Raw genomic sequence first — 14285 nt, 5'->3', positions numbered from 1 at the left:
GAAAGGGGTTGCAACACAGCGCTACTATCCAGTTGCACACCGATACACTAAGGCTGCAATCCTAACCCTGATTACCTGGGAGGTAAGCCCCACTGAATTCAGTAGTACTTACTTCTGAGTAGATATGGTTAGGCTTGCCCTGTAAATCATCATTTCATAGGCATTTCAGAGTACCACTGGGAGACTTTCAACAATATTCCTGTTTTGCAATAGGAGACCGAGACAATTTGCCTCAAATTCAGCCCACAGCGGTTCCTCTGCCACAGAGCACCAGATCCAGAATTCTGGTCCAAGTCCCCCATCATCTTCTTCTACCACCTGCACGAATTCATTTCGGTAATAACAACTTAGCATTTATAATAGCACTTTTATTGAGTATTCACAGGGCTTCGCATGCGATCTGTGAGCAATTCTTACAGGAACCTTGTTAAGTACAGCTTTATTATCCCCACGTTGCTGATGCGAGACTTGAAGCAGGGAGAAGAGCAGTTAGCCTAAGGCCACCAAGTTCACGGTCATGGTAGAAACTGAAATGGGGGCTTCCTGGCTTTGAGCCATTAAGCCAGTTCTTAAGACCAGTGCAGGGGGGCAGAATCTCAAGTCAGGCAACTTCCATTGCAAAAGGGGCCAAGGCTATAACTGCTGGAGCTGCTTAAAAACCTGGAGAAAATCCAAATGCCTAAATGGAAGCAGTGCAGTTGCAGAACACTTGCGGGGCAACTGCAAAGAGAACAGAATAGAAACAGTACATTTCACAAAAGGCAAAGCCTTCTGCGGAAGATGAAGGCCGCTGCATGTCTTTAGTTACATTAAAACCTGAAGTGTGCGCCTGTTTCTCATCCAGAATGTTCTCATCTCTTGAAATTAACTCAGATCAAGGCTGGTAATACGTACTCTGACTTTAACTGAAAACATGCTTGCTACAATAGCTGATTACTAGACAATACAAATAACAGTTTGCCATAAACGACAGTGGAAGAAGGCTGCTGTTTTGCACCATAATTTCTAGCATCTAATTAATATGGTTGCACCAGTGCGTCTACCCTATGAGGAACGGGCAGCAGATCCTGCATCGATGGTCAAATGTTACAGAACATTTAGGTGCCAGCCAAAACCTTCCTCTTCTCCCAGGCCTCTAATTAAACACTCGATGGCCTTTTAAATGGGAGGGGGAAGGTAACTGTTTTGTTTGTTATTATGTTATGTATTTTTGTGTGATCCTCAAATGAAAGGTGGTATAGAAATGCAATAATAATAATAATAATTAATAATAATAATACCATTTATGAAGGCATAATACAATATCTATTTCACCTGTTATATTTTCCAGGGAGATTTATTGGAATGTTTTAGTGCAATTCCTTTGCTGTTATGGTCTACGGCTAGATACAAGTTTTTAAAATCATTTGGAAGATATAATATGCATGCTTCACGGTGACTCGTTGAGCCCTTCGTACACAACATGATACAGACTTCTTGACACAGAAATAAGTCTCCATGCATATATATTTTTTAAAAGATGCACCACAATGTTGAATATATCCATTAGATCTGGGGGAAACAAAAAGCTCATCACTTTCAATGCCATTAAGATTAGTACTCTTATAAAATCAATATTCCACAAAAGACTATGTATGAACCTAGATTCCTTCAGAGGAGCTTCTCTTTTTGCTGCCAACAGTGAGGACTGCTTCAGTTATTTGTTTGTTTGTAAAATGCACAGGTGTGTTTTACTTCATGCTACCATGTCTAGGTGCGGTTCTTGAGAGCGCATGTTGAATCGTATGTGCCAACTCCATAAATACTTTCAACCCAACCTATACATACCTACTCAGAAGTAGGTCCCTCTTTGTTCAGTGGCAATTAGTCGCAAGACAAATGTCTCTATTCCTATGTACTGCAGAATAACCACAAAAACAGCGCTAACTCTTTAACCAGGATGGCTTCCACACGGGTAAGTTCTGTTTCACTAACCTATTAAGATATATTTGAGAATGCCAACAAGCATATAGAGGTGATCCAGTTGACAGGGTGTACTTGGACTTCCAAAATACGTACAACGAAGTACATCACCAAAGACTCCTAGGTAAGCTTCACCATCAGAGAATAAGAGGAATTGTCATTTGTGGATCAAGAACAGGTTAAGCAACAGGAAGCAGAAAGTAGGAATAAATGAACAGTTCTCCCAATTGAGGGATGTAGAAAGTGGAATCCCCCAAGGATCGGTATTAGGTCCCGTGTTTTTCAATTCGTTTGTAAGTACCGTATTTTTCGCTCTATAAGACGCACCAGACCACAAGACGCACCTAATTTTTGGAGGAGGAAAACAAGAAAAAAATATTCTGAATCTCAGAAGCCAGAACAGCAAGAGGGATCGCTGCACAGTGAAAGCAGCAATCCCTCTTACTGTTCTGGCTTCTGGGATAGCTGCGCAGCCTGCATTCGCTCCATAAGACGCAAACACTTTCCCCCTTACTTTTTAGGAGGGAAAAAGTGAGTCTTATAGAGCAAAAAATACGGTATATCTAAAACTAGGGATGAGTAGTGAAGCTGCCAGGTTTGCCAGTGATACTAAATTGTTCAGGGTGGTTAAAACAAAAACGGATTACAAGGAGCTCCAAAAGAATATCTCCAAACTGAGGGAACGGGAAGTGACGAATGCAGTTCAATGCAAAGAGATGCACATCAGGGAAAAAAGTCTTATCTTATACACATATAACGTTCATGAGGTCTGAACTAGCAGTGACTGACCGGGAATGAGAACTTGGGGGTCGCAGTGGACAGCTCAATGACTGCTTGGCAGGCATGAAAAAGACAAATTCCACGCTAGGGATGATCAGGAAAGAACTGAAAATAAAACAAATCTATTGGTGCAAATGCACCTGGAATGTGGTGCACAGATCTGGTTGCTTCATCACAGAAAGGGTATCAGAGAGTTGGAAAAGGATCAGAAAACGGCAACTCAAATGAGGAAAGTTCACGACGTTTGGGATTTTTTTAGCTTTGAGACGAGGGGACACGATAGAAATGTATAAACTATTATGCATGGGGCATGGAGAAAACCAGAGTGCAGAGGAAAGCTTTTATCCCCTTCTTGTAACACTAGTATTAAAGGGCATCCAGTTAACATTCTTAACTGGATTCTCTTAACATTCGTTAAGAGAAGACTCGGGGCAGACAAAATAAAATACTTCTTCACGTAGTTAAACGACGGAATTCACATCCCACCAACTTGGATGGCTTTAAAAGAGGTTTAGACAAATTCATGGGCGATAAGGTTTTCAGTGACTACTATCTCGACTTCCCTACATCCACCCTAAGAGGAAATATGCTTCTGAATACCAGCTGCTGGAAACGGCTGGAAGAGGGAGTGTTCAGGCTCTGCTTCAGGCAATGAGGATAGCCATTGCAATAACAGGTTGATCCAACAGGTTCTTATGATGTTCAACGCGCTATTGGTGCAGTACTAGTGCAATACTATAGGCGCCAATCCGAAGTAAGAGACCTAATTCCAGGAAAAAAAATGGGACCGATCTAATCCGCTATCAAATTTGAAAACACACACACACCAAAAAAAACCTAAATTTGAACAATGACACAAAGAAGGGCCCGAAGCTGGCGCTTTTCACAGGATGCAAATGAAAAGTTTTAATGATCCATTCCATGTCACGGAGCTGCAGGACAACTCGATCAAAAACAGCGTTCATGCACTCACCTCTGGCCGACAGCTTCTTGGTATTGATTATCTTCGCAGCGTACTCCTGGGATGATGTTTTTTTCACACATCTCCGGACCACTGAAAAAGCTCCCCTGGAACAAAAAGGAAAGGCTGAACCTGTGAAACTGGTTTAAACATGAAGCTCAAATCAAGCATTATAAACTGATGGCAAATCAAAACCTCATTATCTACACCAAAGTATTTAGCCAAAGTCCATTCTGAGTGGCTACAAGTATTTTTAAAGAACTGAAAACGCAGCACTTCAAGAATTCCAAGTGAAGAGGAAGAACAGAGGTGCATGAAAGGATGACTCGGGTGGGTACAAGAAGATTTGGTTCCCACAAAGAGTAGAGCTTTGATTATGAAGTTCTTTTGCAGGAGCTCATTACATCACCTAGACACACGCCTGCATCGTACACATAAAATCTAAATAAAAATGATAATCTGATATGCAGACAAGAGGAAGGATTTTGCTGGTGTTTGCATTACCTCTTCTGTAGCGTAACTCTAATTAATACATATTTATCAACGCAAGTTGAGCAAGGTGTTTGTGGCAAAAAAAGAGAGAGGTGAGTAGGTGCGCTGGTAAGGAAAAGATGCCAGTTCCCGGAAAAGCAGGGAGATGTGGCAACAGAGTCTGGAAAACAGCCTCCATGAATGGTGACAGAGAGGACAGAGTAAGTGCAGGACAAAAGATGGGGGGGGGGAATCCACCAGAGCCTTTTCAAAGGGGGGAACGTTCCTCAGGTGCAGAAGGCAGCCTGCCTGCACCCTGAAATGAGAAACCAGCCAGAACAGCAGACAAGCACCAACACTCAAGGAAACAAAGACCAACAGAAACGGCCTGGTCTGGGCAGGAGATACATTTCTTTTCCACCTATCCTCACCCACATCCATTTCTGTAGGCAAGTCAGAAAGAAGCAAGGCCAGCAAGGAAGATGAGAAGTGGCTCAAAAGGGGGGGGGGGGGGAGAGATACAGCAGCACTCAGGGACTGGTGCAAGAAAGGAGGAGGACTCAAATGCAGCAGTACCTGGGGTGCATCTACCCCCAACCCCACACACAATGTATTCATCCCAACCAGAATATTGGGCAAATCTCCTGCAGAATACAGAGGGAAAGAAAAACAAAAACAGTGTCTGTTTAAGATCAGGGCTGGAGTAATTTTTTTTGGGGGGGGAAGCATTGGCACAGGGAACCTCCCTTGATGCATGAGAAATGCAGCAATGTCCCTTGTAGTGCAGAAATGAGGAGGGGGGAGGAAGAATCTTGGAAGTTGCAGGCTGCAGCAACAGCAGGGAGGGTGGCATTCAGACGGAAAAGCAGTTCCTGGGTTAAAGCAGCAGTATCCAGCTCAGCAGTGGGTGGAATCCCCTATTTCTCGGGGCAGAAATAGCCCCCATCCTAGTGGGGGGGAGCAGACCCTCTGGACTGCTTGCCCCGGCTTCATTACCTCCCTCGAGCTACTTCCTCCAACTGCCTTGGCACAAGACAGCGGAGCACATTTCCTCCCGGGCTCGCTTTTGCAAAGCCCGGAGACCAAGCGCCTCTGCCCCGGTTGAACGGAGCCGCAACACGACGGCCTACATTTGCGCGGATGGCACGGGCTACAAGGCTCCGTTCCAATAACAGGTAAGGGAAAGTCCGCATCGGAGAGGAAGGAGGGAGGGAGAGGCTCCGAGCAGAGAAAAGAGAGTTTGCTAGAAAGACTTCCTGAGTAGAAACTACAGTTAGTAGCACCAGAAGGGAGGGGAGGGCAAGGGAAGAGGAGCCCCCCAAGGAGCGGGGGACCCAAGATCGGGATCGGAGAAGGGGCGAGAGGGGATCCAAGGGGGAAGGCGGAGCAGCGCCCGGCCGCAATAACAGCCCGGCTGCCAGGAGCTGCGCCAAAGCGAGGAGGGAGGAGGAGGAGGAGGAAGACACCGGCGAGGAACGCCTGGGCTGCGTACTTGCCGAGCTCCTCGTACAGCTGGTATTCATCGGTGAAGCGGGTGCACGTTGCCGGGGAGGCCATGTTCGCGCTGCGGAAGGCGTTGCAGGCTCGGCGGGCAGGCACGCTCAGCGCCGCCGCCGCAGGGACATCGGACTGGGCGAGGCTGCGAGGGCTGGGACGGTCGTCTCCTGCAGGAGTTGCTGCTCCTCTCTTACTCCCTCGCTCTCACTACTTCGGCCTCCGTCTCCTCCTCCTCCTCCTGGCGGAGCTGGTGCCGGCGTGCCTCTCCGCCCAGCTGTGCGCTCCCGCCCGCTTCACTGCGCACAGTCACCGCTCCCCGCAGAAAGACGAGGAGGCGGAGGAGGCGGCGTCGGAGGCTGAGCGCGCCCAGCACCGCGAGATCTTCTTCCCGGGGAGGGAGCCGAGGAGGAGACGCCGCCGCCGCCGCCTCCTTCTCTCGTCTCGTCGCCCTCCTTCCTTGCCTCCGCCTACCAGCCAGACCTCCCTCCCCAGAGGTGTGGCCGGAGGGAGCGCGGGCAGACTCGCCAGCAAGGGAGGAGCTGGGCGCGGGCTGCGCTTGCGTGAGGCGGCGGCGGCTGCTGCTGCTTCGTTTTCCTCACAGCGAAGGAGCCCGCCTTCCCCAGTCTCGGCAGCCGGCCCCAAAGCGCTGCTTGCCTTCCGCCTCACAGACAAGAGGTAGAGATACGCTGGTCGCGCGCGGAGCTTCCTCGAAGCGCCATTCAGCTCGGCGAGCGTTGCGCTGCCTAGTAAAGCGCAAGGCGGCAGCGCTTCTCTGAGGCGCGAGGCGCGTTTTCCCCTTAAGTCCCTTCTATAGAGGCTCGTGGAATGGTCGAGCTGAAAGGGACCCTGAGGGTCCTCTAGTCCAACCCCCTGCAAGGCACCCATGACAGGTGGCCAGCCAACCTCTGCTTAAAAAACTTCCAGGCGAAAGTTCAGCTCCTATCTTCTTTTTTTAACCACCTCAAAACAGAACGGGGGGAGGACACACAATTGAGCCCCCCAGGCCCTACATGGGAACTTTTAAGAGGGTTGGCCCGCGCTCTCCCCGCCCCCCACTTTTGCAGTGACAGGAGAGGCGCCGCTGTCTCCCGCGCTCTTTCTAAGCTATGCGCGCGCGCACGAGAGGCGGCGGACCGCAGCCCTGCCTCGCGCTGGCTGCCCGTGCCAATCGGGCGAGAGCAGACGGCTGCAGGCGCTTGGTGACTCCGGCTTTGCATACCCTGGACCGGATGCGCCTTGGTGAACGCGGGGGAGAGGGCGAGGGGGCGGGTCTCGTCGCTTGGAACGCCGTTGCCATGATAGGACAGGAGGCTTCTCCGCCAGAGCAGGGTCTGCAAACGGGGGAGCTGGTGGCACTCGAGCAGGTGCAGAGGGCGCCCGCGCAATTATTTTGAAACGGGTTCTATATCTCGCGCAGGGGCAGTCTCGTAGCCAATCAGGTTGATCCGTGCGATTTTTGCTAATTGAATATACACGCACACATATGAAATAACTCTGCTCTGCAGCCAAAAGCAGCTTTTTAATGGATGCAGAATGAAATTTGAGTGCTGAAACCCACGGTGGAAGAGATAATCCGACCCAGGAAAACAGCATTTAACCAATAACAGTCCACGGCAAATTCAGCAACTGCAGAAAAACAGCAGGTGCCTTTTAGAAAGCCAGATCGGGTCTTAGTAAACCGTTAATATTATGATTATTTATTGAATTTATATACCGCCCTATACCCGGAGGTCTCAGGGCGGTTTACAGAACAAAATCAAAATATAAAACCACAACACAATCAAAACCATTGTGTGGGATGTACAACCTCAGTGCCAAATATGAAGCGAGACCTCCTGTCTGGTGCATTTTAAGATAGAAGCAGCAGTGGGAAGGTGGTGACAATAAGAATTTAGGACTGGGGAAGCAGTGTGGAGAGAAATGGTCATCATCGTGATAATATGCTTCTCCTCTACAGCAACCCTGATCCAGTTCAGAGCAGACTCATCCCAGCAGCTTTTTTAACACCCCACCCTCCAAAATCACCAATGTTAACATTGTTATGGTTGGCTACATGATTTAGAAAAGTGATTTATCTGTTAAACCACACCTGCCTGCCTTCAGTCTAACTTTCATAATTTCATTATCACTGTGTTATTTAAGAACATAACAAGAACGTTGTCTAATAATAATGATGATGATGATAATAATAATAATAATTTATATGCCACCCATCTGACTGCATTGCCCCGGTCTGGCCAAAGCCTATTTAGCTCAGCATCTTGTTTCCCATAGCAGCTGACAAGCTCACAAACACATTGGGGGGCTAGTAATTGCCTTTATTTCATTGCAATTGCACAGTGTTTTCAATAGTCGCATATTATTATGCTGGGTTTTATTGCTAGCCAACGTGGATGCCTAAGGTCTGGCAGAAAGGCATATAAATACGTTCAAAAACAAAAAGCTTTACTTATATTGTTCCATTTCATTTTACAGGTAGTTGGGGGTTGCATATACTCCACACCCCATTTAGAAACCATTTGTCGATAAAATTTTATTTAATGTTTGCATAGGCAATAGGTCTTTTATTCCTACTGACAACCCCCCCCAAATAATAATTTAAGATCTGTGTTGTTTATTATGCAGATGGAAAGGACAACTCCAGTTAAATAGGTAGAGATGGGCACAGCTGCAACTCTGCTGGCCATAGTGGGATTGTATTAAAATGGAAAGCTTGAAGAGTTTTAAATAATTACTACAAGTCCATTTGGAACACAGCCCAGGACAGCACAGCAACGGAGCGACATGCAAATGCATATTAAGGCAGATCTTGCTCGCTTTGCTAGCAGACACAGAGAGACATGGAGACCAGCTGATGCAGCACAAGTCTCTAAAGAACAACAAATTTCAAGAGCTAGCTTTGTGGCAGGTATTTCAAAACTGAGCTGAAGGAATTGTTTTCCCCTATCCTCTGTTTCCCAGTTTCTCCTGTAATATGAAGTCCTTTTCTTCTCACAAGAAACTGATTAGGCCATGTCCAAGGGTGCAAACATGAGACTTTTCTCCCACCAGCAGAAGGCAGTGGCATGTTTCCTCACTCCATTTCATACAATCATGGAATCGTAGATACCACGAGGGTTGTCTAGTCCAACCACTTGCAATGCAGGAATCTTTTAGCCAATGTGGAGCTCAAACCCGCAACCCTGAGATGAAGAGTCTCATGCTTCACCGACTGAGCTAAGAAACATCTTCCACCAGTCAACAAACCCCAGGGCAGTTCAGTGGTAGCTTCCACTGATGTGAATTGAAGGAGCACAACTTCCTTGACCTCTCTTTCTCTGTTCCAGCTTATAGAGAAAGTAAGGCAAGGAAAAGGGACACGGGTGGTGCTGTGGGTTAAACCACAGAGCCTAGGACTTGCCGATCAGAAGGTCGGTGGTTCAAATCCCTGCGACAGGGTGAGCTCCCATTGCTCGGCCCCTGCTCCTGCCAACCTAGCAGTTCGAAAGCACATCAAAGTGCAAGTAGATAAATAGGTACCGCTCCAGTGGGAAGGTAAACGGCGTTTCCGTGCGCTGCTCTGGTTCGCCAGAAGTGGCTTAGTCATGCTGGCCACATGACCCGGAAGCTATATGCTGGCTCCCTCGGCCAATAAAGCGAGATGAGCGTCACAACCCCAGAGTCGGCCACGACTGGATATAATGGTCAGGGGTCCCTTTACCTTTACCTAAGGCATGGAAAAGCAGGTTTAGGCGTAATATTGCACTGTCACTGTTATGTATTGAAGTTCTCACCCTGGGCCAGCAGGGGGATACTGTAGATAGTTTTCACTCAGGTCCACGTCAGTTATTTTAGGCGGGAAACCCTGGGTTGTTGTTGCTACAATGTTGACAGCCGGCTGCCTATAAAAGCAGGCCGGCTGAGCTGTTTGCTGTTCGGTTCTGTCCAGTTTACAAGTAAAGAGCTGCTCTGGAGAAATCGCTGTGTCATCTGCTATGTTCGCCCACAACTTAACAGTCACAGAACTTCCCATGCCAGCAGTAGTTCCGCACAAAGTAAATAAAGAGGTGGAGCTTTTCCTAGGAGGGGGATAAGTGATGGGAAAAGCTTCAACTGCATATGTTAGGGTTACCAGACGTCCCCATTTCCCAGGGACAGTCCCCAGATTTACAAATCAGTCCCCATACAAAATCCATTGAAGTTGAAAAGTGTCCCCGGATTCATTGAAAAAAATCTGGTAACCTTAGCATAAGTTCTTCATGTCAACACCTCAAATGTGAAAGAGGAGCAGCAGAGAAAAGTGGAAACCCAAAGGTTAAAGGAACTTACCACAAACCAAAAGACCCACGTAGACAGAGAAAGAAAAAAAGCTGACACTTTCCCCCCATTATCGTAGCCAAAGAAAATGAAAATTTCATCGGTTTTTATTTAGCTGCTAATTTTCCATATTAGAGAAGAGAATTTCTCATCAAACTTATAAAATTTAACAACTTTTTTGGATGGCATGCATATTTGTGGTACGACAAGGTTAAAGCACATAAAGCATTTAAAAACCATATTGTCAGGAAAGCATTGTTCAATGTCTGGATAAGATACAAAGATTTATTTGAAAATAAAACCCCAAGGTGGTTATCACCAATGGAAGCGAAGGCTCAGAAAAAGCTCAATATGGAGGCCAAATGGCCGAAATATTGGGAAATATTGGAACAAGAAGGAGACAAATTGAAATTGCAGAGTTTTGAGAAATTAAAAGATAAAGTGCGAGACTGGCTTCATTATTATCAAATAAGAGAGGCCTATAATTTGGATTAAAAAATTGGCTTCCAGGTGGAAAAATCAAAATTGGAAACAGAACTGTTAGATCCCAAAACTAAGATACTTTCAAGAATGTATAACTTGCTGTTAAAATGGAATACGCAGGATGAAACGGTTAAATCTGCTATGATCAAATGGGCACAAGATGTTGGACATAACATTATGTTTGCTGACTGGGAACAGTTGTGGACCACCGGTATGAAATTTACGGCATGTAATGCCTTAAGAGAGAATATTATGAAAATGATATACAGGTGGTACATGACACCAGTCAAGCTTGCAAAAATATATCATTTGCCCGATAACAAATGTTGGAAATGTAAAGAAAATGAAGGTACATTCTTTCACCTTTGGTGGACGTGCCCAAAAATTAAGGCTTTCTGGGAGATGATCTATAATGAAATGAAAAAGGTATTTAAATATACCTTCCTGAAGAAACCAGAGGCCTTTCTCCTGGGCATAGTCGGCCAATTGGTGCCAAAGAAGGGTAGAACTTTCTTCATGTATGCAACAACAGCAGCAAGAATACTTATTGCAAAGTATTGGAAGACACAAGAGCTACCCACTCTGGAAGAGTGGCAGATGAAGGTGATGGACTATATGGAATTGGTGGAAATGACTGGCAGAATCCGAGACCTGGGAGAAGAGTTGGTGGAAGAAGATTGGAAGAAATTTAAAGACTATCTGCAGAAACACTGTAAAATTAATGAATGTTAAAATGATGTTGGATTGAAAATAAGTGGTATTAGCAACAAAGTTAATAAGAATATGCAAAAATGAATTGATAATGGATGAAAATATAGAGTTATAATATGTTAAGATATAGAGTTAAGATAAACGAAAGAGGGTAAGGATTTGCTGATTTGATTATTTAAATGGGAATACAAAAAGGGGAGGTGTGAGGAGGTCAAGGAAACAAGCTAATGAGTTTAAAGTTATAAAAAACGGGTTTGTTTTTAATTCTTTTTTATCTACTCGTTTTTTGTATTTTGTATTTTTATTTTTTATTTTTTATGTATTTTTGTATGTTTTTTTTATCTTTTTCTTTCCATATGTTTTCTTTGTATTTTGTAAACCTATGTTTTTGTAAAATCTCAATAAATATTTTATTTTTTAAAAAAAATTTGCTGGAAAAAACCCAAATGGCTCTTCCTTGTTTTTCATGCAAATTGAGTGTGAACGCGCTAAATTGTACAACATGTGAGATTATAGAATGTGCTTACAGCTACACAGGAAGTTAAGGTGGGTGCCTTAACTTACAATTTCCAGGCTGTCTCTCTTAAAGGGAGGGCTTTTTGTTCCTGTGTTTTAGAATTTCCTTACATTTTGAAAAGGAAGTTCACCTCCAGGCAGGTGAGTCACTTCTGCTTATTGGAAGTGGGAAGGGCAAGGCAGCAGTCAGGTTAGTGTGCTGCAAAGACACCAATCCATCACTCCTGCCAGGGCCAGTTCCCCCTTCCGACCCCACTGTCCACTACCGTTTAAATGGGTTCTCTCAACCATAGGGAGCAAGTTTTTGCAACTCTATAACATTTAGCATTCACACTAAGCTTGAAGTTGTAGTAATATTTACATTAACACGGTAAGGCTGTTTTTCTTTATCCCCATCTTTTTTATCAACTTTAACTCTAGCAGCTCCTGAACTGCTAACTTGCAGGCTAACTTGCAGAGATGTGTGTGCCTCTAACCTAGTACAGGGGTTTACATACACTCTTAATTAAATGAAGGTATCAGGCCTTATCAGGGACACGGGTGGCGCTGTGGGTTAAACCACAGAGCCTAGGACTTGCCGATCAGAAGGTCGGCGGTTCGAATCCCCGTGACGGGGTGAGCTCCTATTGCTCAGTCCCTGCTCCTGCCAACCTAGCAGTTCGAAAGCACATCAAAGTGCAAGTAGATAAATAGGTACCGCTCCAGCGGGAAGGTAAACGGTGTTTCCGTGTGCTGCTCTGGTTTGCCAGAAACGGCTTAGTCATGCTGGCCACATGACCCGGAAGCTGTATGCCGGCTCCCTCGGCCAGTAAAGTGAGATGAGCGCCGCAACCCCAGAGTCGGTCACGACTGGACCTAATGGTCAGGGGTCCCTTTACCTTTATCAGGCCTTATGAACAAGGAATACACTACCTACCTAGTTGCCCAGCTAGGCAAATGGAGTGCTGGTCAGCAACTACCGGTACTTTACCAAAGAGCGATTCTATTTGCACTCCCAACTTACATCTCTCTGACAGCTGAGGAGCCAAAGTGGGACTCTTCAGAACTCTAAAACTTGGCCACAAGGCATCCATCTGCTGATCCCTATGGTGCAGAGGTAACTTTATTATCTGAGTTCAAAGGTCACATGGCCTTTCCTTCATTGATGCAAGGGGTTCTGCATAAAGTGTCTTGTGCAAGGAATTTGGAGAGCCCCAATATTTCATCTTGTCCTTAATGCAAACCTTCGTTTATTTCCCCAGAATCAGCCATTGAGGTTTGGCATCCGAATGGTGAGCTTAGGAACTCGGCCAAGCTGCACGGAGCAGATAAAGGGGGTGGGGAGTGGGGAGGGAGACATCAACCCTGCAATCGAGTTAGTTCCACAAAAATATGAGGGGAGGATTCAGTTCCCTTTGATTTGACTGAACACTGGCTGCCTTTTCTCTGCAGGAGGAAGAGCAGAAGCCTCAACCCTTCTATTGACAGCTGTGGCACATAGCTAGGAAAACTATAGCTGGATAAATAAGGTTACTGTCTTTTATTTGGCAGTGCTCCTATGCTTTTAATAGCTGTGCAACGCTCTAGAATGTAGCAGGTGAAGTTTTCTCTCGTCATTGCTTTATTTATTCAGGAGCATTTCTAACGCATCTGCTGAGGCAGTTTACAATATATTTAAAACACAATAACAAGTGTCATTACAGCAGGGCAAAGGTGTATATAAGTGTCTCCACTCCCCTTGTCCTCTGATTTTCCAACAAATGCAATTCTTCAGCTGAATCTACTGGCTGTTGAAGCAGCTAGATGGCAGGGCAGGACATCCGCATTGGGGGGCGGCTGATGTCTGACACTGACCTGGCCCTGGTGGCTGATGCAGGAGGTGCTGGGTGGAGCAAAGATGTCACATGCCATCCTCTCAGTTGTGATTCAAGGACCCGCCACCCGCTTGGGGATAAGAAAGACAAATGGACACAGTATGTTAGGTTAATGGGCTAAAAAAGGCCACAACTTTATTGATTACAGCATGTGAGAGATATTGGCTTAGGCACTGGATAAAACAACAGAGCGCGACTCCACCCCCTCAGGGAGGGGTGCGTCTAACAAGGGTTAACCACCAGTGGGAGGAGCCTGTTGATGCAAATACAACTGAAAGCTCCCCCTGATGTCACTGGGGGTCGTGCCATGGCCCTAGCCACCAGCAAGGGCGTCGGACAGGATCCACGGCTGCTGGATTCCTTTACCGGAATACCCATAAAGTGGAGGGGTAGGCGATGGCCACACCCTGCCCTTCAATACACAAACATATTCCAATGCCTAACCGCCACCCAGCAGCGGAATGAAAGGGAAGTGCTGCCGTGGCCACGTTTGAGCGGCAAAACCCCGCCCCCAAGCCTCCACCTGGTTGGTTGGCTACATGGGGGCGTGGCGCGGCAGCCAGGCCAGCTGGGCAGGGGGCTGGAACGCCCCCTGCCAACACGGGAAATGGCTCCTGCTCACAACTCCTCCCCTCTGTAAGGAGGAGAGGCTGTGTTCCAACATTATCATGCTGGGATAATATATTTGTTGAATTTCTGCCTGTTAGGCAAAGGCAATGCAATCTCATCATAAGAACAAAGGTGACAGCCTTTCT

General features: G+C 46.2%; 1 protein-coding gene and 1 long non-coding RNA gene across 37 annotated transcripts in view; one reads left to right on the top strand and one right to left on the bottom strand.

The window, feature by feature from the left end:
- CAMK2G (calcium/calmodulin dependent protein kinase II gamma) overlaps nt 1–6855 on the bottom strand; it is a 158142-nt gene extending 151287 nt beyond the window's left edge. For 9 of the 36 annotated variants that reach the window (XM_083615654.1, XM_083615644.1, XM_083615643.1 and 6 more), the window contains exons 1-2: nt 5667–6129; nt 3716–3810 (exon numbers count right to left, since the gene is read on the bottom strand). In XM_083615654.1, the coding sequence (XP_083471780.1) occupies nt 3716–3810; nt 5667–5731 (160 nt within the window). In that variant the 5' untranslated portion in view covers nt 5732–6129. Of the gene's footprint in view, nt 1–3715; nt 3811–5666 lie in introns of all 36 variants that reach the window. The other 27 variants (XM_083615641.1, XM_083615675.1, XM_083615662.1 and 24 more) reach the window with 11 other exon arrangements.
- LOC310763601 lies at nt 4496–14214 on the top strand. Its single transcript, XR_014548706.1, has 3 exons — nt 4496–5349; nt 12919–13577; nt 14178–14214. It is a non-coding gene; the product is annotated as an uncharacterized lncRNA (long non-coding RNA).
- The last annotated feature ends 71 nt before the right edge of the window (nt 14215–14285 follow it).

The sequence above is a fragment of the Podarcis filfolensis genome, assembly GCF_964270895.1.
Source record: "Podarcis filfolensis genome assembly, chromosome: 5".
In the NCBI taxonomy this organism is placed as follows: domain Eukaryota; kingdom Metazoa; phylum Chordata; class Lepidosauria; order Squamata; family Lacertidae; genus Podarcis; species Podarcis filfolensis.
This window is presented reverse-complemented; position numbering and strand designations above follow the sequence as displayed.